Raw genomic sequence first — 24190 nt, 5'->3', positions numbered from 1 at the left:
CTCAGAGTGAGAACCCACTGAGGAGCTCCTCAGAGTTTTTCACTTATATGGTCTTAACAACCCTTTAATTGCTTGTAGAGTTCATGTCCATGAGAAAAATATGAGCTCATGGTTTGATTTCTTGTACTCTGGGTTTTGTCCTTTCCCTGTTTAGCGGCAGTATGCCGCTGGCGATGGTTCACTTGTCTTTAGTTAGGCTGTGTGCTTGAAAGCAATTTTTATTTGTTGAAAGAAGTTTGGTCTATGTGGTTTTTAGGTGCTGTTTGTAGGACTGGAAGTTTAAATATTTAAATAGTTAATCATGCCTTAATGTAAGTATTAATATTACTTGTTGTGTATAGCATTGCAATAAATTTCATTGGCAAACTTCATGCTTGCCAGACAAGAGATTCTTGCATAAATATAGTGATCTTTTCAATGTTGATGGTAGATAAAACACTCTTGTACAGTCTTGTACTGCTGCTCTGGGCCTTTGTATTTGACTAGCAAATGTAATTGAGTGTTTTCTTTTAATTATTTGCACAGTTTTCATTGTTTTTCTTGTGTAAGTAATGGGGTTAAAAAAGTAACTTGCAGCATATATTTGTTAGTCAAAGTTCAGAACAAACCACGGAGTGACAGGATTGAATTGCCCCCAAAATCTCTTCAAGTTGTTTCCAGGAATGGGCTGCCCAGCATATTGCTTTTCCTGATAGGGACAGTGATGTTGGGCTTGTTTGACAGAGCGAGTGGTGTTGAAAGACCCTGGCTGACAGCTTCTTCTGGTGCTGCTGTCATTGCTGAAGCAGATACTGCATTGCTTCGTCTCTCTGCATTGGGCTAATGCTAACAGGCCTGTGTGATGCACTCCACAGAGAAAGGATCCACTCTAGCTACTCATTCACAGGTAGAGCACGCCATAGCACCTAGCATAGGACATAGTTAAGATTGACCACAGAAGGAACGTGCCCAAAATTGTGCGATAACTATGATATATAAAACTGCTTTTATTGCATAATAATGTCCAGAAAGGGAATTATTTTCAAATGTTACTTATTGACTTATTGAGTTATTTTAAAAACACATGAACAAAAAAAATCTGTATTTCTTGGTCATGCAAATACTGTTTCATGATGAAATGTGTGGAGAATAGCTTTAATTCGTAATCAAACAAGCTGGGATTACTCAATGCAGAACTGCTCAATGAGTTTAATGTCAACCCTTCTTGGGTTTCCCCTGCTTACCTTCAGCAGCTTGTCTTACTTAATTTCCCTTTAATGTCCATGAGAAACTCGCAAGGAAGCAAGTATGGGGATTAGCAGCTCATACTTACATATAAAACGCCTCATGAAACAGATGGCAAGTGTTTTATCTTCTCGGCTAAACCTGGAACCCATGGGAACATACTGGGGGAATGGCTATATTTAAAGGCTGCCTTCATATCTTGCTGTTCTAGCAGAATGTCACACACCCCCTTTCCTTCCTTTTTTAATGTTACTTTTCCCACCCCGGGATTTGATTTGTAGCTATCTCTGCGGACACGGTCCTCTCTGGAGGGTCCATTAGGATTGTCAGGAAGATAAGATAAAGGCAGAGAGTGGAGCTGGCTCTAATCAGGGCTTGTTGAAAGTGAAAGGCGGCGTCCGTGTGGGAGAGGCCAGGGATGAGATCCTGGCTTTATCCTCAGCCAGGCGGTAAATGTAGCCGTCAGGATCGGGTGCAGGAGAAGGGTCATTACTGCAGGGGAGAGTGGGCTGGAGCAGAGCCTGTTCTCCTGCTCAGGTGACGTGGCCTCCAGTTCCCCTGCGGGTGGGGGGGGGACATGGCCGGGAGCGTGTGAGAAGAGCCCCGGGGGCCGGCTCTGACACTAACTAGCCGGAGCTTCTCCAGCTCCACTCTGTCTGGGCCAGTGTCAGACCGAAGTGAGCCGGCCTAAGGGTAGATACCAAGCCGGTGGCGCACTTTGCAAATGGTGAAACTGTCACGAGCAACATGCCGGCAGAGTGTTCCACGCCACGAGTGCCTTCACAAAGGAAAAGGGCCTCTCAATTTGCCTAGTCACTGTCCTCGCCCAGCTATCCCTGGTCGGCTAGTTGAAATCACCGGATGGAAAACCATTCAGAAATGCCTCAGTCATTCTGTGCTTGGTGATTCACTCATACAAAGCAATGGCCATTCAGCTGCTAATCGGCAGAGAAGGGATGGGGCGTTCCGCTGAGGGCTGCTTGGCCGGTGGACTGATCTGTTTACGCCGTTACACACTGCTGCTGCACGCCACCCTTGTGGCTGTTTTTGGAGGGGAGTGGACAGATTTCCCCCCCCTGCTGAGGCCGAAGGCAGCCAGGCTCCACAGGGCTGGCGTAGTGCACTCTCCACACAGACCAGTGAAGAAGAGTTGAGGGCTGAAGATGAACAGCTCAGGAATGCTGATGGCTGGGCCCAGGCAGCCATGACGGTGACCAGTCTGTGGCACGCTCTCCTTTCCCAGATACCGAGGCTTCCTCAAAGGTTAAGCAAACCAAAGTTTAGCATACACTTCTTTAAAATAAAAAAAATACCTAATTGAAGCCAAAAATCTTGTCAATTCTCTGACATAAACCACAGTTTTGCAAGAGCGCTGTAGGCTCTTTTCCTGAATGTGGAAACTTTCTTTTTTTAATCTGTGGTTGGCTCTGGAGAAAACGGTCTGGTTCTCAAAGCAATCAGTGCTCAGTATTCTCTTTCATAGCCTTTGGTCTGAAGTTTAATTATTTTTGTGTTTGTGCTTGTGTGTTTCTTAGTTAAACAACTGATTGAAAGATTAGATTTAGACTGAAAAGGCACTTGGAGTAAACATTTCTTCTGAACATTTTTTATTATCATAAAATACAAAAATATTGAAATATTTATTATGTGTATGGTCTCTCTTTATTGTTCAGAAAGAGATGATACGATGATCAGAAGAATGTTCTGGTAATAAGAATTTATTGACAAATGAACTTAAAACATATGATTGAAAATCATGATAAATCTACTGATGCATGTTTATGGGGAAAAACCTGTAGGTTTTAGACCCCCATGTTACAATTAAACAATATTATGTATCCTCATTAGTCAATGAAATGGGTTCAGGGTTTAAACTGGCTTTAAATGTAGAAGCAGCGATTAATTATAATTATATATCTGCATATCCTTGGGTGGGTATGAGAGTGCGCCTAATAAATAGAAGGTTATAAAAATGACATAATGGAAATGAGAACAGGAGCTATTGGGCGTCCTGTCTGCTAGACCCTGGGAGGAAATGCATGTGAACAGATTAAAGTAGCTGTAAGATCTTCACAGTAGGACCATACTTAAGCCATGGGGATCTCCTGCCAGGGTGTGGTAGAGCTCATAGTGGGGGTTTAATTAAAGTTATTTTCCCAAGCTGTACAAGGCCGGGTCCAATTCACTACAGAATCCTTTGGCAGGGTAAAAAAGCTGTTTTGGGCTGAAGCCAAAAGTATTTGGTTATTTTATGAAATGTTGTACAAGACAGTATGTGAACACGACTCTGCAAAAGAGCCCTTTTCATTACTGAAAGGAGAAATGCTGCAAAAACGTATCTACCACATACTACTTTCTATATTGCTCAGGTCAGCTTAGGTCTTGGACACATTCCTCAAGTCAATAAAAACCTCAAATCAATAATGTTGTTTTTTTTTTTGCCTTCTCTGACACACGGCTCAATGTTTTTCAGGGACTGATGCTAACAAAGCCAGGACTTCAACATCACAACTCACAGCAGTTCTCAACGGTTGTGAATCTTGCACTAACTTTTCTCTAAATCAGCATGTTGTTTTGGAAGCATATGGCTCTTAATGAATGGGTCCCTTAAGGAGCTGTGTTCTGATGTTAAATCACTAACATTTGAGTCGTTTAACATTTTTAAGGTTTCAGACTAAAAGCTGATAGCTTCACAGTTATTCCCCTATTCTTTGCCATCATGTTTTATGTGCAGTGCTTGATTTTAATGCAGACTCATTAAGACACAAAGAGCTGTGAGGCAGCTTGACATAATGTAATGCAGAGGGAATGTCATTTTTGTTGAAACTGACATCACTAGAACATGCATTGAAAATGATTGATAATATTACGGGGACTAAAGGCCTCTGTCGAAAGGGCCATTCAGCAAGCCATATTATTTTCTCAGGTTTTGGCTCAAAACGCCGCCCACTCCTCTGAATTCTAGCATGTGATTATCACATGCTGAAATGCTGTACAAACACTGAACTGCATGCCAATACTGGCTCAACAATTTTCTGGTGTAGTCATAATCGTGACTGAATCCTGCTTATTGTTTTGCAGAATTGTGTAGAGCTCTCACCCTAGACAAGTCAGACAAAAGGGAAGGCTTGAACTTCCAGCGGTGAATGTGTCTGTGTCCTGTAGTCGAGCTTTATTCCCCTCTGAAATGTGTGTCTAGATCCTGTGCGGAAAGCTGAGGGAGACACATGACAAGGCCAGGATGCCCCTTCTCTCTCCTGTGGATTTAGAAAATAGCCAGGCTCTTCCAGGAAGGAACAGTGAAGTCCCTGCATGAAAATAGAACCAACAGAAATAAAGCAGTGGCAGGCTGGACCTGCAGGTCTGGTGTTCACTGGAGGCATGGGGTGGGACGTACAGGACCGTGCTGAGACGTGCTGATGCCGTTTTGCCATTTTTTCTCTGGTGTTTGATTTGTGTCTAAATGCGTTATCTGAAGCTCGAGCAACGCTGGTGGCAAGGAGTGCCTGTAATCTGGATCCTCTTGTGTTTATTTAGAGGAGCCGGGTTTAGAGCGATAATGATCGGGGCAGCGAGGGGGAGGACAGATTTCTGCCTCGTACCGAGCGCGGTGTTCCAGCGCACCTCACTTAATCATGCCGGGCCCTCCCTGCGGAGCAGGAATACCCATGGGCGCGCTAGCGTCTGTCGGCGAAAGGGCACTGACTTCATTCAGTACGTCTGCGGCCTGCGAGAGCTCTCGGTAAAAGCCTGCAAGTTTCTGCTCGGCTCTTTCCCACACTCTCGGAGAGCGGTTAAAGGCAAACATAGTGGGGGATGGGGACTGGGGGCTGGGTTCTACAAGCCAGCAAGACTGTACGCAGTAATCCTCACACAAAGCAGGAGGGTCTGAAGCACATTAAAGTGTGAAGGATGTGTTCCATGTTCCCCTGCACAGCCACATTGCAGACTGCATTATCAGAAAGGCAAAAGAAGCAGAGAAGTGACCGCAATCTTACTTACTGTGGCGACCAAGGAGGGGGAGCTCTGGATTACATAATCAGGAAAGGGATTTTAATCAGCTTTCGGTGTGGACGTTATTAAAAAAGGCTTTGAGCAGAGTGCGTTACGCTCTTTCTTTCGTGGCGTGTAGCCCCTGGGAATCAGCCCATCAGCCAGGGTTGGCTGGTCATAGCTCCACCTTTGTTTACTTTTGTAACAAGCCTGCAGGTTAATTTTGAGTTCAGGGCACAGGCAGCAATGGTCATATTTCCTGGTTCTTTTGCAGTGATCTGTGCTTGATTGTCAGGAAAGAAGCGCTGGTATAAAACCATTTAGGTATAAGAGGTTGAAACATTGTGCCCATCAAATGAACCAACGACAACTGTCGCAGCGCAAGTCAAGAGTACTACTTCAGCTTCAGCAGGGCATGTATTTTTTTCGTGGAGGGTTCGATGGGGCCTCAGATTGTGTCTCTGAGCTCAGATGTCCGCCTAATTTATTTGCCACACCGTGATCCGCGAAACAGTGAGGGGCTGTGTGAGCGAAGAGGACAGGGCTGGGGGCCGCGGCCCCATAAATCAGCCTCCTTAATCCCTCCTGTTCTCACACACAGCTGCTTCCTGCCGGGAGCGTGGGTTGCCGGGGCGGCCCGGACCCATCACGCCACAGACAGGAACCGCGTAGCGCGGCCCGGTCCTCGCAGCCCCGCGAAGACAATGCTTCAAACGGCGGCCGCGGAACGCCGGCGCGCCACGGCACGCCAAGTTCTGGGAGCAGGGGTCAAAGGGTCACGGCGGGACGGAACATCAAGCGCAGGGGAAGAGCCGCCTTTCCAGAAGGCGAGGCTTTGTCTTGACCGTTGTTTTTATTGGTTTCCCTCACAAAGCCTACTTTGTCGGCTCAAAGGCAACACCGAACCGCAGTACTCTTTTCATATTTTCCGCATCCTAGCGTAATCTACATTCCATGTGTAAGTGATAGTCTGACCAGTCACATGCACCAGCAAGAACTTGCACGTTGTTGTGAGAACAGACTCAACACAAAAAATACTAGTGTTTGTAACCAAACCATTTTATCCCCAATGTTCAAAAGACTGGACATGTCCTATCGGGGGCAATTCACCAGTGGTCATACGCAACCTGGACATAGCCCAAGTGACCTCATACAATTACTTGGGCATTCATCTTGATAATGGATTGATTAGGTCTAGCTAGACTATCTGCTCAGAGGTCGAACAGAGGCTCTTCCTCCGGAGACTGAGGGTATATCTTTTTATTAAAAAGTGATTATCTGCACTGCCATTGTTGAAAGCAGCCTGCGCTATGGCATTTCAGTTTGGTTTGGTAATCTCTCCATTCTGCTGCGGGCCCAGATTACATCAGGCAGCATCCCCCCCCCCAGTTTATATTTGCGATAGCCGTCCTTAAACAGGCCCAAAAAATTTGGACTTCAGGTCCCAGTTACGTCTTCCACAATGAATACCAGCTCCTCCCCTCAGGTGGACAGTTCAGGGTCCTGACAAATTTAATAGCATTTTAAAACTTTATTTTGGGCCATCTTTAATATTTCCATTTCAACATTGTCAGTCTGATTGATAACTGCCTAATTGGAAAATCTAAAGAAACATTTACCTTGACTCACAGATGTCCAGCAGTCGTCAGTTAAAGGTATGGACCAGCAGAAAGTTCATAGTTTCTTTAGCCGGGCTGTCACGGTCTTTTGGCAAGGAATTTGGTAGTTAGGTTCTACCCTGCTTTCACGTGGTGTCAGTTTTACGGTCTGCATTTCTACATGACAGTTTCCCACCGGAAAGGTCAACATGCACACCTTATTATGTCGGATGGTAAAGTCAGGTGCATGAATTTGCAGAGCTCTGACATACGCGCTCTTGCCAAGGTGGTTGAACAAAACACATAGTCCTTTGTGAACCTTAAGAAATGTTGTGCAATAAAGCCATAAGTGAACCACAGCTAGAGACTTAAAACACACAGACATTATTTGATAGCTATTCAATGCTGCATTCAATTCCCTGTGGTGTTTGCATTCTTAACCCGCTGAAATAGCCAAAGATTGATTGGTATCACTACTGTATTTGTCGATTGCTAGCCTAGAATGTAAACAGCCTGACAAGAAGTAATACACAGCCACACATAATCTTTCTTTCAATTGTCCGACCATAAAGCACGCAGACTTTATTGTTATTGGTTAATAATTTTTTATAAATGTTTCCAACTCCTTTTTGGTTAAATGTTAAAGTGTTTAACCGTTCTCACCTCGAATGTGAATGGTTTTATATTCTACTCTGTATGCAAGTGCATGTATATACAGTGGGCTGCAGAATTATTGGCAATAATAAAAATAGGGAAAAAAGGCTGCATATAATAAAAACATGGATTTTTTTTTTTTGGTGTTAAAATATATGGGAAAACGATATACTTTTATGTCAATGCATTTACATGTTTCAATGTTTTTTATAAAGTGAAATTGGCAATAGAATTTTACTTAATTTTGTTAATCTCAGTCTAAAGGAACTTTATTTTATATTGTGTCTTTCCATCTCTTCCTGTTTCACTGGAGTATAAAAATGAAATAACATGTATGCAAAATCCCTTTGTGAACCATCAGCGTGGGAAAAGCCAAACAACTGTCAATTCAGAAGACACAGATGATAGTTAACCATCACAAGTCTGGTAATGGGTAAAAAGGAATCATAAACGGTTAAACATTCCACTTAGCACTGCAAGGGAAATAATAAAAAGGTGTAAAACATATAGAATGGCTGCGAACTTGCCAAGAAGAGGACACAAATGCATATTATCCCCAGATGGTGAGGGAGGCCATAAGTAACCCAAGGATTGCAGTTTAAGAATTGTAGAGATTGGTTATGTCTTGGGGTCACGAAATCTAAGAAAAAAAATCATAAAATGGCACCTCCATACCAAAAAACTATTTGGAAGGGTGGCACGAAGACAGCCCTTTCTGAGCACAAAAAACAAAACCAAGCATATTGATGGTTGGAGAATTGGAAGAGTGCTATGGTCAGATGAGACCAAAATTGAAGGTTTTGGCCATACAAGCCATTGAAATATCTGGCGGTAAAATGGAATGCATACAAGGAGACACTGTTGTAATGTTGTGTATATGCAGTAGTTACAACTGTCCAAGACAACATTTCCCCAAGCGGAAGGAAAAACTAAAATCAAGTTGGTATAAATCAATCAAGTTAGTTCATAAATATAGAGGAGACTTGTATGCTGACTGTGGACTGAAAATGCAGTGTAAAGCCAGGGTTTACAGCAACATGCTACAACACTCGAGCTCCAGTCTCCCTGTAATCATGGCCGGACTTGCAGAGCTCTGTAGATTTCTCCACTTGGGAACAAGCTGAGTCTCCAGGCTTGACTGAACAAATTTAGAAGTATCATTAATCTATTTCCTAAAATATTCCCCCTCCAAATATTTCCTCTCTCCAACTCATGCTGTTTTGGATGCGTTTTTTTGGCTCTGGAGAAGGTCATGTTTATGGGAAATCCACTGAATAATTACTTGGAAATAGTCTCCTAATTGCATGATAATTTTATCTTGCTGTTGTATATATTTATATGAGACACTCAATGTATTACTCCAGACACCCTTATCTGTTTTTGGAGGAAAGGGACTGACAGTACAGCTACACACTGACAGTATTTGAAAATGAAAATGTCATCTGTAGTGCAGGGTCTAACAGAACCTGATGTTCCCCATTAAAAAAATAAAGAATAAATTCATTTTTGAAAAGGTTACAATGCTGTCCACAGAAATGATCTTTGCTGATGCCTATCGCCTTTAGAACATGCTGTTATTCTCCAAAAATAACTCCACTGCCTGCGTCTGTGCATTGCTTCCTGTCTCTTATTCTTCAAACCTTGTTTAGTTTTTAGCTGCAAACCGTGTGACGCGTGGGGGGGATCTTCTCATTCATTTCAGATTGAGTTCTGCGCTTGTGTTTGTTGACACAGTTCATCATTCTGAGCTGAAGCAGAACAGTAGGTCAACAGGTTAGAACAGGCTCATGAGCTGAACGCCCCCCTGTGGCACACTGACCACACACTACCACACTGCATGCAACGCCAGCTGAGAAATGCCACTGAGAATGAGGGTTGTGCCAGCAAAAAGCAGTTTGTGTCTGTGTGTATTTCTGTTTGTGTATCATGCAAAAAGGTTTTATTGAGATGGGACCACTGTGTCCTATCCAGGCTTTTAATAACTTGATCAGAGTTCCAACATCTTTTGTAAATTCCCATATAGGGATCTTTTACTATGAAATGTGATTTAATTCTTTCAGTCCCCCAATTCGTAGGCCAACTGCGGCAACACCCTCAAACAAATTGGGAGAGCAAAGAACTAGTGTGGCGGCTCTTCTGAAATGTATGTCACCTGGCAGTTCTTCACTCTGCACTCCACCAGCTTTGCTTTGCAGCCATTTTACTACCGCTGTAGGACCGATAGAAAACCTCCCTGTGAAATTCTGTGTCCCATCACATACAGTACTGACACTACACTTAACAATGAGTGCTTTAGCTGGATTCACCACCCAACAACTCTTTAGCACTGAGTAGTGCATTTTCATAAGCACCATTATTCATACACGGGGCACAGTCTAGGCTCTGTCAGTTGTGCAATTTTTTAAACAACATCATCCCTTAATGAGACAAAGTAATCCTGCATCCTGTTTAAATGTCAAGGACCCAAGTGTTAAGGACACGTATGACTCACGGTTAATCATTTTAACTGCTTCCAAAGTAATGTTTTTTTATACCCACAGGGTGAATCGGTGAAGTATTTCTTAGACAACCTGGACCGTATTGGGCAATTGGTGAGTTATACAGGGCAATGTATTACTCTTCTTGTCTTGTTATTGGCTTATTTAAACCTGTATGTAATATAGTTCTGTGAAATTGTATTACACAATCAGTATTGGTAACTTCATGAATCAACCCTTTTCATGGGGAATTAAGAATTTCTCCTCTTAGTTGATCTGGAAGATCTGGTAGACACCTTTATCTATGTAATCTGGCCCCTGAAGGTCCAGCTAATTAGCCATTCATCATAACTATTTCTTTGCAGGACAGCACATAAATCATAAATGAACATAACAGTGTTTTAGTTTTATTGTTCCACTGCAGCAGCCATGGATTTGCAGGAAATATCCTTGAACTGAAATGTTGGAAATCTCAGCCGAAGCTCTTTGAGATCCAGGACTTATATTTGTTTCCACTTCCCTTCGTCTTTCAGAGCTACCTGCCGAGCAGACAGGACATCCTGCTGGCCAGGAAGGCCACAAAGGGGATTGTGGAGCATGACTTCATCATCAAAAAAATCCCCTTCAAGATGGTGGACGTGGGTGGCCAGCGATCCCAGCGGCAGAAGTGGTTCCAGTGCTTCGACGGCATCACCTCCATCCTCTTCATGGTGTCGTCCAGCGAGTACGACCAGGTCCTGATGGAGGACCGGCGCACCAACCGCCTGGTGGAGTCCATGAACATCTTCGAGACCATCGTCAACAACAAGCTCTTCTCCAACGTCTCCATCATCCTCTTCCTCAACAAGATGGACCTGCTGGTGCAGAAGGTGAAGCAGGTCAACATCCACAAGCACTTCTCTGACTTCCAGGGCGACCCCCATCGGCTGGAGGACGTGCAGGCCTACCTGGTGCAGTGCTTCAACCGCAAGAGGAGGAACCGCAGCAAGCCCCTCTTCCACCACTTCACCACCGCCATCGACACTGAGAACATCCGCTTCGTTTTCCACGCCGTCAAGGACACCATCCTACAGGAGAACCTCAAAGACATCATGCTGCAGTGAGCTCTCGGTTGGGGCTCCTCTGCCCGTAGATGTGCCTTATGAACTATTTCTACGACAGAGGGAAGGCATGTAGGCCATAAGCCACACAAGTCCTGGAGAGCTGCAGCATCATGTTGGAGAGTGACCAGTCTCTGTGCCACGCCTTTGTAACACAGACTGATCCTCTTGTGTTCATTATCTTCAGTGATTGGTCTGAGCTTGTAATGTCCATTGCATTCATAACAGATAGTCATATGCTTGCTTATGTGATGGGAGCACACAAGTACTCACACATTTTGTAAGTTTGTGAAAGTGTACTGTCTAAAGTTGGAGTAATCTGTTTATCATTGGAGCCTGCAGCAGTCATTGACATCGTGCATACATTTGCCTCACAAGATCTGTGGGATAGGCCTTGAGCAGTTGCTGGAAGTTAAGCTCAGGCCATTTGGGGAATAGTTAACATTTCAGTTGTTCTGATTTAAATTTGAATAGAAGGGAATGCTCATCATCTGGAATCAGCAAGGGTGTTTTCCTTTTGTACCACTGGCTTAAAAACGGTCTGCGAAAGCTGGTGGGAAATTTACTGTGTCTTGTCTTAGAGGGCAAGTGCATTTTACATATTCCTGCCAATTAACTGCTGACCTGATGAATCCGACCAACATTCACACAGCGACCTTTGATACACGGTTTGAATAACAATGTTATGCACTGTGGGCCTTTATGAAACTTTGCTTATACACATTAAATAGAATATAAAGTAGGACTGTGAATATTGGTAGATATTCACAGATATATGTTTGGTCCCAAACATCAGTGCATTTACAGCATTACACTGACCGCTATGCACAGAATGAACAGGCAACTGAACAAACCTCCAATGCACTGAATGGACCAGTAACTTCAGTGTGATCATTTGTGCATGTGATGGACATGGCATAAAGGTTATGTCACAGTTACGTGATTCTGTTCATCCATTGCTGTTCACTTGGTTTGTGAAAATGTTATTTTTTTCCTTGTTTTAGATTCTCGTTGCTGTCATAAAATGCAAAAGATCATATATCTAAATTACAAGACACAGTGAATCCAAGAGAGAAATCCATGGGATGTTTTTTGTTTCAACGTGGGTGGTTGGCTGAATGACTCATTGTGTGAGGGTCTAGTAGTACTGAATGTGTGTTATTTGATCTAGTAGGTATCTGATTGGCAGATGGGAAGGATACAGCTTGCTGCTGCAGCTGGTAAAATCTACAGTTTGTATTCAGAGGATGTCAGACGCAGTTGCTTCATGTACTCTAAATAGGCACCTTGGTTTGTTTGGCATTTTTCCTACAGAATGAATGGCGATCATTGACTATTGAATTTGTGCTAACTTGCTGTATAGAATGCCATTTTAAGGAATGGCACAAAATGTCACATCACATTGTACTGACCATTCCTCAGTTATATTTTCCCCAAGTTATTTTCCAAAAATGCATCTTGCTTTTAAGAGTTCATTTTAATGTCAGTAGGAGATACCTGCTGGCTTTTGCTTGCTGAATCAGAATTAAAATGCATGGTTCCAAACATAATCTTCTTCCATGCATATATGAAAACTATTGAAATGGCTTAATGGTATTAAAGGTGACAATAATTATTTAAGCATATGATTCGATTAAACAAGGGTGTATTGTAAATACAATGTACAATGTATATTCTAATGGGGTCTTCCATTTTGAATATTGGCCTTTCTGAGCTGAGTTCTTTGTACTATTATTGTTATGTTACTAATCAGTCACTCATTGTAGTTGATATCATGCATGCTGTTCTGTAACAAGGAAACAAGTCACAGGGTTCTTTGAAACTTTTTCAAGTTTATTTTTTACAAGGGTTGTTGATACTAATTAGTTTTTTCTGTGAATATTGTGATGTGGGAATTTGTCTGTATTTTTACTCTGGGCTAAATGACTAACGTTATACAATCACCACAAATATTGTTGAACTTTAAAACCTGAACCACTGCCATAGCTTACAGGCACAGTTTTGTTTCGAAAGATTATTGGATTCCTCGGATTGCAACTACCTGCGATGTTGTTTCATCAAAATAAGAATGAGAAAAGAATAGAAGATGCCAGTGTTATAATTGTCCATGTCACTTGACTGTTATAAATACTATAACCTGACCAATATTCCACATCTTAGCTGAGTCGTCAGATGTTTTGTTGTGAACCATCTCTCTTCATGTGATGTTCATACCCAGTTACATCCGCTCTCATGTTCCAGGTTAATCTTTCCAGTAGACTGCAGGGCGTGATACAGGCTTGCTCAAATCACTGCCCTGCTTCCTCCAAAACTACCACATTTTTTTGTAAAATATTCAATGATCAACTGTATTGCAGTTGTTTTGTATATAAGAATTGTATAAATACATTAAATGTACTTTATGTTGAGTAAAATGTGTCATTTTTGAAGTCCCTGATGCTCTGTAAATAGTTGTAAGGTAATTGCAGTCAAGGCGAGGTAAATACAGAAGATAAAATGTTACCCAGCGATACTCCCAGTGCCTGTATACATGGGATACTGATACATTAACATCTGTTGGCATGAGAGAGACTGGGGAATAGACTGATTTCAGGTGAAAGTTAAAGCGACCACTTTAGGTACACAGATTGTGCATCACTCCTGTCACTTTAGAGGACACGTTTTAGTAACGCCCCTGATTCTACTAATCAACCACTACAGTCTTTACTAAGCACCTTAATTAGTAGAAGCAGGTGTGTTACTGCCTGGTTGGAACAAAAGGCTGCAACCACACTGGCCCTTTCTGGATAGGATTGAGGACCTGCTCTACGCATCCAAAGTGATAGGAGGGATGTACAGTTCTGTGCAAAATTCTTTGGCACCCTAGACTTTATTATATATATGTTTATTTTTTTGTGTGTGTTGGTATAAAAGAACACATTTGAGATTTCCAAATATTCATTTTCTAAAATATTTAATGAGACATTTTTGTATTTAATTAAAAAAAGTTAACATTACTGTAAGCAATTGACTACTTTTTACATAAAAACTTGATCTAGGCTGTCTGAGATCAGAAGCAAGGAGCCAACCAAAGTCTGCAGAAGAACTGTGGCATGCTTGGAACAACCTCCCTGCTGAACTGCAGGACAGTGTTGGCTATCTCAGAGAAGTGATACAGTTTTAACTCGAAGGGTGGTCACAAAAATATTGATTTGATTCAGTTTTGAGCTATTCTGCCAAATTACTAAAATGTAATGTAAAATGTATAGTACGTTTAGTACGTTTATTTAGGACCTTTCATTCAATAATTTTGAAAGAATCTTATCTGTAGAGAATGTTATACAGGTGCCTAAGACTGTACGATCTGTATACCTAAAGTGGTTGCCCCAGCAGCATGACCACTCTTGCACTTCAGAGTTACAGATCTGTCAGCTTTGTTTTGTTTATAAATTTGGTATCTGCAACCCCACCTGAGTATGGAATGTCCAATTCTCAAACTGTACAAATGTGCTCATATACACCCATCCTGCTGGCTCAGCAGAGTGAGGTCAGCTTGCGGGGTTCTCCTCTAAAACACACGGTGCTAGTCAGCTGCTTCTTCCACACCACAGCCACAAGCTGTGTAAGTGCAGAGCAGGGGCGGAGGAGACCCGATCATACACACTCGCAAAGACCGCAAGCCACAGGTGCCAAAACGGCCAGCAGGGCGCACTACAACAATGAGCATTGCTATCCCAGCTGCCTGAAACCCTCCAGTATATGCATAAGTGCAATGGCAATTGTGTGGCGCCACTGCAGTGCTACCAGCCACAGTCAGCACTGGCACAGGTCGGATTCAGTCTGAAACCGCAGTGTTCACTTGTGCTCCTCAAGTGGTATTTTCACCGAGTGAGCTCCCCACTGGCCCTTCTGTGAGTCCTTTTGATCTTTTCCAGGTGTCTTTTCTTCACTGATTCGGAGATTTCCAGACCTGAAAGAATTCTGTATGAAGTTTTGTTGAAGCAATGCTCTGACCCAGAGGTAGCCACTGATCGCCCATCTAGCGTACTAGATCAAAAAAGAGTTCCCTTGTAAGCCATGGAAGTGTGTGTAAGCATGTGTGGTCCCATGGTAGCCCCGGTTAGTCATTTGAGAATTGGTTGGAACTTAAATGGTTCAGCAGACATCAAAATTCTCCATTCCTGTGTTGGTAATACAAAATGGCAGACATCAGAGTCTATTTTAGGAACTATTGTCATGTTGATCAGTCATACTTTTCTCTCTTATATACCTTTAAAATGTTTCATCTACTACTCAGTCAAACATGATACTTACATGGAGTACATTTATCATGGAATACATTTCCCAAATACTGTATTTAAAGTTCACCAGCAGCCTCAGGATGCCGTCTGGAGATATACAAGGCCTCTGTCTGCTGGCTAAGCGTGAGTTAACTGAGTAAGATCTCATGACTCCTGTTATCCCACTATTTCCTTCAGGCTGTGTTCAACTGGACCTAAAGCTGAAGCTGATATTTAATAATCTATTATAGACATGAGCTGCAGCTCACACACAGGCCCACAAACTGTAAGACTGGCCTGATGGATATTACTGCCAGTGATAGAGACTGCCTGCTCCTCTGTTTTAGTAAAGACTCCATCACCAGAGTGATTCAGTCAGACCCTCCACTAAAACAAGCACAAATTAAAATAAGCCAAAGCTAGAGGAGGAGCTGATGAGGACTATGCATGTAGATCCCCTAATAACACGTTTCTGCCAGCTAGTGGTAAACTAAAGGGATTCAGAGAAGCTGCCAACTCCCTCAGTTAGCCCCACTGAGGGAAATATCTTTATAGGGCTGCTTAAAGAAAAGATCCAACCATTTTTCTTACTCCCACATGTTGAGTTCTTACATAGCTTACATATGTCCATTCCACTCATCAGGAAACAGAAATAGGGCCAATGAGGCAGGAATTTAGAGGTTTGTACAGAACACTGGGACACTGATTATGAACAATGCTGTTATGATCCTTGGCTGATAAACAGATGCCCCATGTTCTTCATGAACCGGGGGCGACATGGCTCAGGCAGCAAGAGCAGTCGTCTGGCAGTCGGAGGGTTGCCGGTTCGATCCCCCGCCCGGGCTGTGTCGAAGTGTCCCTGAGCAAGAAACCTAACCCCCAAATGCTCCTGACGAGCTGGTCAGTGCCTTGCATGGCAGCCAATTGCCGTCGGTGTGTGTGTATGAATGGGTGAATGAGAAGCATCAATTGTACAGCGCTTTGGATAAAGGCGCTATATAAATGCCAACCATTTACCATTTACCACACAGGTACTGATTCCTGCAGTCCTGGCGGAAATGAATGACATGAGCAAAAGCAATATCCCCAATGACAAACAAGGAACATGTACCCTCTCAAATGTATATGGAACCTAAAGATATTGCACAACAGGTGTGCACAGCAAAGGCTGAGGATTTTGTGCCAACTTGTGCTCTTAATTATTTAAAAATAATATCTTGATCAGACATTTCTATCGGGACCAGCTGCAGATTGCTTGTGTATCCTAAAGATTGTACTGTGCTGAAGGACAGGAGTGAACCAGCATCATTTCTAGAGCTGTCAGAAAAATAAATTAAGATGGTAATTGGAACAAAAACCAGCTTGCAAACCGGCCCTCCAAGACCGGAGTTGTGCACCCCTGGTCTACAATAATCACATTACCTCCAGCAGGGCTGCAGGCTACAGTAGGTGCATCAGTGTAGAGATCACAGGCTAGTACCTGACTGGGCAATCAGTGTTTTCCTCTATAGTGTGACCTGAGGTATGTATGGTTGTGTGGAAAGTTAAACTTCATTGATTCATGTGCATCAGAGGAGAGCAATGCTTCAGCTGCAGTGATCTATACTTGCCTCTTTATGCAGTATTTACATCTACAGACTGTAGCCAGACTTCTTCTGTTTAAATTCTGGTTCATCTTCTCCTGTATTAGCCTAGCTGCTCAAATTGCAATTTTAATTAAAATGATAAAATATGAAACAATGGGATATTCAGTTCTGATTCACATTATACATAGTTATTACACTGTTGTCTGAGTTGCTAGCTTGCTACAGTGATGTGTATATCGACCTGCTGTGCCATTCTTGATAAATTAGGTGAAACATCAATTCTGGGCAATTATCATTTTTATTATGCTAATAAAAATATAGTCACCAAATTTGAGATGAATGAGAGACATTTATTGTGTCAGCGCCACTAAATAATATGTTTACACATTAGTGTGTCAAAAAATACCACTTAATAATGTTTTGCGTTCACTTGCATGGAATCTTTACAAGTATATTCTTACTGTACACATTCAAATGCCACTAATTATGGACAAAACATTTTTTCTGATTTGATAACTTGTAGAACACTAGAATGTTGTAGTGGAGCCAATATGTCCTAACAGTCATTTACAATCACATTTCATACACTGACCATTGGAAATGGCTGAGAAAAAAAAAACATATTTCAAATGACTTTGGTACGCATATTGTTACATTGGTTTACATCTTTCACAGACAGGGTTCTGTAATACTGGCGACAAACATACACTGTCTCTGCAAACCGTGCTGGAGTTAATCTCATTAAAAGTGCATTTGTTGACCTGGTGAAGAGCGCTAGAGGGATTTGAATGTGAAATTGCTGGCATGCGGAGAACAATAATTCTGAATCTGAGCTTGACTGCACAGCTTACGGACTAGGCCACATAATGCCGCTGTCAATAATGTAAAGGCGGGGAAACGTGCTGGCGCGTGGATTAAACCTGCAGTGCCGTTTCACTCCTCACACGGCTCCCCACCTTCCTCACTTTGTGGGCTCTGACGTCCTGCATTGACTGTTATTTTTGAAGATAGCTTACCGTCAGGGCTATCCGTCAGGCTGTCAGTCTTCGCTGTCATCACGCGAGTGATCCATCCTCAGTCGTCTCAATCTCAGCTTCCTCAGCAGCCAGGCAAACGTCTGTCCGACAGCCCTCCTCAGGTTCCGCTCCGCTCTGGGCAGCTGCACAGAGACCCTGGGCGAGGACACCCGGGCCGGATCCACTCTTAGAGCCGTAATGGCGTCCACCATACAGTCCAGATGAGAGAGTTCGTCCTCGGTCACCTCCACCTGTAGAGCTCTCGTGCAGGAGTCCAGCCAGGCCTCGTAGTCCCCCAGGAGGTCAGCGCAGAGCTCCACCCTGCACACGGCTGCCAGGCCCTCCTCGCCTTGGGTCCTGACAGGAACAGCAGGAGTGCCTGATCCTCCACCATGAGGCCTGTCACGGGGGACTGACACCTCTGGGCTGATAAGCCCCAGGGTGGCTGACGCAGGCTGGGATGTCCCCTCACAGGCTATTCCTGTGTCAGAGCTGAAACGGCAGATGTCAGTCTCTGTAGAAGCATGCCTGGTCCTTTCTCTCGGGGTCCAAGTGAAGGCAACACGATGACACCATGCCTGGAGTTTCTGTTGGAGAAGAAATAGAAATTCAAATGGGTGGGGAGAGAGGTACAGTATTGTATTTGTGGAAGCTGGTGAAAGGCCTTTTACCATGTTTCGCAAATCAACAAAAGAAAAAGAAATCCTGAAAAAAATCTTGTGAAAATAATGATCATTAAAAACATCTGGCTGCAATAATTGCTTCAGCAAAAAAAGGAAGAAAAAGTAATTTGCCTTCCATTCTGTTCTAGGTCCTTGTGTCATTCGGTTAAGAGGGTGGGAAAAGAGAAAGTGTAAACATTGTCCCAGAGCGCCCTCTCATGGTGAAAAATCTACTTTTAAAAAAATGGTGTTTTGAAAAATGGTCTATTTTTCGTTCAAAGCTGCAGTAACCACGCAACCGAAAAACAGATGCCAGTTACTGCCAATTAAATTAACTTTTAATTAATAACAAATGCATGCTTTGACTAATCATTTAAATGTAGAGAATGTTCTTTCCTACAGGGAACTACTGTTTGTACATTTCACTGGACCACACACAGCAGTATGCATATGTTTGTGTCCTTTTGCACGTGTGTGTGCTTGTGTGAGTGTCTGTCTGTGAGTGTGTGTGAGTGTGAGTGTGTGTGTGTCTATATATGCATATGTGTGTGTGTGTACGTACATGTGTGTGTGTGTGTGTGTGCATGTCTGTCTGTGTGTATGTTTGTGTGTCTGTATATGTATGTGTGTGTGTGTGTGTGTGCATGCGTACATGTGTGTGTTTGTGTGCATGTCTGTTTGTGCGCGTGCTTGCGTGTGTGTCTATGTGTGTATGTGTGTATGTTTGTGTGCATGTGTGTGTATGAGAGTGTGTGTGTGTCTATGTGTGTATGTATGTGTATGTTTGCGTGCATGTGTGTGTGTATGAGAGAGTGTGTGTGCCTATGTGTGTCTATGTGTATGTTTGTGTGTGTGTATGAGAGTATGTGTGTGTCTATGTGTGTATGCGTGTGTATGTTTGGGTGCATGTGTGTGTGTGTATGAGAGTGTGTGTGTGCCTATGTGTGTCTATGTGCATGTGTGTATGTGTGTGTGTGTGTGTGTGTGTGTGCATGTGTGTATGTATGAGAGTGTGTGTGGCTATGTGTGTATGTGTGTATGTGTGTGTGTGTGTGTGTGTATGTGTGTGTGTTTGTGTGTGTGTTGTACTCTGTATCTCTGCAGCAGGCTGAAGCCCAGTGTGTAGTGTAGCTTCCGTAGGCAGATGGGGCAGAGGTCCATGGGCCTGAGAAGTGACTCCTCAGGGCTGCTCACTCCTTGCATGACGCAGCTCAGCCAGCGGCAGTTCTGCAGCCCCACTAAGTGACATACCTCGTGACTGGCAACCTTGAAAGACAAACACACAATCCTTTTAGGTTGACACTATCCGCCTCGTCCATTTGCCATGCGAATGTGCTTGCTGCTTATGATAACACTTTGGAGTACAGTACATGGAGTATGTTTCACTAAACAGCAGTTTGAGTGAGATTATTTACAAACAATAAAGTTAATATAAATAAGAAAGCAGGTCTACTGTGAATTCTTATCATATTAAATCCTATGGTCAAACCTGAGAGCCTCCAAATGTCACAGACGATATTGGAAACATGCATTCAGTTGGAAAAAATGTGTCTACAGAACAAACCTCCTTGGCTGCAGAAAGTCTAACATATTGGACCTAGCATAATTGCTAGAGGAAGTGCAGGCAAATTAACCTGTTATATGTAAAGCTCTTGGGTTCCTCACTCAATAAAGCAATTACAATAAAGGTCCTGCTTCGTGATGAGGAACGGGATTGATCGGGAGTGTTTTCCTCCTGGCTGTGGAGCGTTGTGCCCAGTGGTGCTGGAGACAGGTGGTTTACCTTGCAGCACTGCAGCAGTTCAGTGGTAGTGAGAGTGAAAGTGTGGGGCTGTGCAGGCCAAGCCTGCCTGTCATGTCTGCCACCAGCCCCCACCATCCCCAACTCAGCCTGCTCAGCCATCCCAGAAGCCTGTGCTGAGAGCTTCCCTAAGAGCCGGGAGAAGCTGCACACCCCCACTCCTGTAGACCCCACACACAGCAATGAATGAAATTTTATACTTTATCTTTACCACCCCAGAGTATTTGTTGAAATATACCCAGTCATTAGGGCCAGCAGTTTTTCTAAAGCAGGGGGAGTAAAATGTATATCCTCTTGGAGTTCCCAGCAACACTAAAATAGTCGTCACTGTAACATGCCCGAGAGTCCCCTGTGTGTTCAATTTAATACAGCACGCACAAACACATCTGACTGGTCCTATCAACATGTTTTTTGAAGGCAAAGCTTGATGGAATTAGCAACAGTGACTAAGGAGAGCAGGATTTGGGTGGGGCTTGACAAAGGGTCAATTAGTAGTTAATTATGATCCTAATAAAAAGTTTTCCTGACAACCCTACTGGTAGAGAGGGAAATCATCGGTGAGCCTCCACGACCATCAACAATTTTCATGATGAAACTGCAGAACAACCCCCTTCACCTGTCAATAATCACTGTAATGACCATTACATTACATTACATTACATTAATGGCATTTGGCAGACGCTCTTATCCAGAGCGACATACAACAAAGTGCAGACCCATAACCAGGGATAAGTAAGCTGAAAGACCCTAGAGGGAAGTACAATTTCAACTGCAACCAACAAAGGAATGTGAGCTAGCTCCAACCCTCTAAATAAACAACAGCAGAACACTGTGGCATGTGGCAGTTGTGTTCTACTGTATATCTGACTAATCAAAGTCTTCAGTCAGATTCACTAAAGACTAATCTAAAAGCCTGTCTTGTGTAGTTCTGGTATATGTCTGCTGCTCTTAGCAAGAATAATCCATTTATAATAACCTTAGTACAATTATAGGAAACCTTGTTGCTGATTGCACAATATTACAATGGGACAACATCCTCCAAACTGACATGCACGCTAATGTTGGCTGCAGTATATCTCAAGGTCAGCTTAACACTTTAAGTAATGCTTTATTTTACAGGTCATTAATTACCTAGTACTTACTGTGCAAATACCAGGTACTTACTAGATAACTATTTCGATTTCAGAGGCAAGTACTATGAAACAGGCTGTAAAATATACATAATGTAGTACTTATGTACATATAGTACTTGAGCCCCACCAACTCATCTCCTTTTCTTTATATCTCTGCATACCCACCCCTCCCCACACAGAAAAGAGTCCCACGCCTAGAAATATCCCAAACTTATCTTAGGAGAAAAATCAGAGACAGAGGAGCATGGATTCATAAAATTTTATAATATTTTCAAGGTAGAAATCCTTCATAGAATGCCTTTAAATGGCCATTGGACTAATCAACATTGATGACTCGAAGGTATAATACTGAAGGATGACTGAAATGCAGGTGAGAAAACTGCTTCAGAAGAACTGGTAGCCCTTCCTATGTTTAGCTATGCACATGACTCACACAATTTTTGTAGTTTTGTAGTCTTATTGACATCTAGTGAAGGAAGGTAGTTATTGTAATTTACCTAGTTTATTGGCTGATTTTCCAAATGTATAGTTCCAAGTGTCACAAGCGTAGAGGTCAATGAAGGTAAGCCCAAGGATGCAGAATGCATCAATGGGCTTTACTCGCTGAAGGTGTCTCAGGATGGCATCTGGTATGTACACAAGCAAGGATTTATAAATGTTCTCACAAGCTAAGTTAATGATCTTTAGCTAAAGCATATTGATGATATAACATATCTTTAACAGGCCATGTTTCTGTCCTCTTACCTGTGTGAAGCTGAACATTGCAGGAGTGTTCTTGCTGTCGAAAGTTGCACTTCATGGAAGATGTGGATATGCATGGAAGAGATATCACAGGGAGGCCCAGAAAGAAGGCCTCAAGGTAAGATTTAAGGTCATCCAAGAATAAAATCCCAGCACCCTGCTTTGGTATATCCATATCTGAAAGAGAAGCCCATGAGATAACTTTCTTTATGAGGTAAGATCCTTGAAGATATGAAGATATGCTATCCTTGGGGAAATAAACTAATTTTTTTCCAAGTAATTCAAGTAAGATACCAATCATTTTTGATGGCTTTCATTACATTTTCAATTAAACAAGTAAAACTGGAATGACCGACATTCTACAGGATTCAACCCTATATAGAGAAGATACATTTTGTCTTCCTTTTTTTGTGTGACTTAATACATATTTTTTCGCTTTGATTTCTAAAACAGTTGGTTTCAAGTTCATGCATCTTTTTAAGGACAATAACTACTTGGAATTATATTCAATGACTCTTCTAAAATATGCGAGGGTTGAAGTCTGTGACTAGACTGGATGCCTATTTTGTTCTTACCTATAGGCTGCAGATATATCTTCTTCCTACGGGAGTTACACTGGTGCCGTCGAGTAGAGTTGTAGAAACTCTCAAAGTCCTGAGGCTCTTCGGGACGGCTGACAATCCAATCAAACGGTGTCCTTATCAGCAGAGTCTGAAACAGCACTCTGTTGGGGTTGTACGCCTCAGAAAAGAAGTGCCTCTCAGCGCAGGAATATGTGCAGGTGTAAAGATCCCTCAGGGAAGCGTTGCTGGATATCAGGGCCTCTTTGAGAGTGTGAGGACCAACACAGAACTCCTGGACATGTCTGTGCTGGAGCATGCTGTGCCACGTTCCCTGAGGTCAACACAGGAGCAGCCACCTCAGTGTATACACATGCAGGAGTTTGTCATCTCATAGGAGAGCACCAACTTTATACCATGAAGCTGCTCTTTCAGCTCAAGTTCCAGAACAGTTTGAGGTCCATGTGTGCATCTCTCCCGGGGTTCAGGGCAGAAGGAAGAATGCCTCTCGATTCTTCCCCATTAGATCATCAGCATGATGCTCAGCGGTCAGTGAAGATCACATCTCAACCTAAACCTTGCACTTTGCCAAGCATGAAATTTATATCAACCAGAGAAAAATCCAGAAATAAATTCCTTACTGCAGACTTGCATCATAAACACAAGAAATCAAATCTGTGGAACATAATTCAATTCCAGTTGTTCCTCGTGGACTTGTGAGGAATATTCTGCATGTCTAGTTTTGTTCCCTGGAGTTTTCATTAGTCCGTATTGGACCAGCTCCTGATATGCTGCAGCCAGTGAGAGGTTTGTTTAGTGTGGATGTTTTTGTCACATTGTCCAGTCAAATCCCTTAGATTACTCAAACACTTGGCAAGCGCTTCATAAATGTGACTCAGATTTCAGATTGTCCTCGCTGTTACCTCGTGACTTTCTGAGAGTCCCACCATTGTTTGGAGAAAACAATACACCGATCTAGCCCCACTGGTTCTATATGAGAAGTTCTTAGCAAAAAGCCATTTTTAATCAAGGTGACATCGTATGAATTCATGTTCAACATGAATTACAACCATTTTAAATGTCTAATACAAAGGTATGTTTTGTCAAAAATCTTTCAAATGAATGCCTGTAGTTGAGCAAAAACGGTAAAACAGGATTTTATCACACACAATAGGATCCTATGTGTAAACTGAAGAAGGACCCATGTGTCTTAGCAGAGCACTGCTTGTCCGAGGAGCTTATGTGCGTGTTTCTTGTTTCAATTAGCTTTTCTTTCCTTGAGAATTGAGTTTGTGTACTGACATGAATTCCATTGGAAAATTAACTGCTCAATTCATGTAATATATACTGCTTGATCGAATTTCACATACAGAATTTCCATATAAT

General features: G+C 42.7%; 2 protein-coding genes across 7 annotated transcripts in view; one reads left to right on the top strand and one right to left on the bottom strand.

Annotated features, from left to right (window-relative positions):
* The window catches only part of LOC133117357 (guanine nucleotide-binding protein subunit alpha-12), a 41093-nt gene extending 27633 nt beyond the window's left edge, over positions 1 to 13460 (top strand). Inside the window, exons 3-4 of the mRNA XM_061227295.1 lie at positions 10010 to 10060; positions 10480 to 13460. Coding sequence (XP_061083279.1) covers positions 10010 to 10060; positions 10480 to 11049 — 621 coding nt within the window. The 3' untranslated portion in view covers positions 11050 to 13460. The remainder of the gene's footprint in view (positions 1 to 10009; positions 10061 to 10479) is intronic.
* LOC133117296 (archaemetzincin-1-like) lies at positions 1169 to 23603 on the bottom strand. Of its 6 annotated transcripts, XR_009706086.1 has the most exons (8): positions 22820 to 23603; positions 22248 to 22421; positions 22001 to 22129; positions 20353 to 20531; positions 19659 to 19835; positions 17908 to 18494; positions 10894 to 11013; positions 9473 to 10803 (listed from the first exon to the last, which is right to left on the bottom strand). XR_009706086.1 is itself a non-coding variant. In XM_061227291.1 (7 exons), the coding sequence occupies exons 1-6, from the start codon at positions 23121 to 23123 to the stop codon at positions 17931 to 17933; spliced, it is 1527 nt and encodes a 508-aa protein (XP_061083275.1). In that variant the 5' UTR covers positions 23124 to 23603; the 3' UTR covers positions 1169 to 2480; positions 17908 to 17930. The 6 variants fall into 6 exon arrangements, 5 of the variants coding, with proteins under 5 accessions (XP_061083275.1, XP_061083276.1, XP_061083277.1 ...); XM_061227291.1 differs by lacking the exons at positions 9473 to 10803; positions 10894 to 11013 and adding an exon at positions 1169 to 2480; XM_061227292.1 differs by lacking the exons at positions 9473 to 10803; positions 10894 to 11013 and adding an exon at positions 1169 to 2476.
* Positions 23604 to 24190: the final 587 nt, after the last annotated feature.

The sequence above is a fragment of the Conger conger genome, chromosome 2 (genome assembly GCF_963514075.1).
Source record: "Conger conger chromosome 2, fConCon1.1, whole genome shotgun sequence".
NCBI classification, from domain to species: Eukaryota; Metazoa; Chordata; class Actinopteri; order Anguilliformes; family Congridae; genus Conger; species Conger conger.
This window is presented reverse-complemented; position numbering and strand designations above follow the sequence as displayed.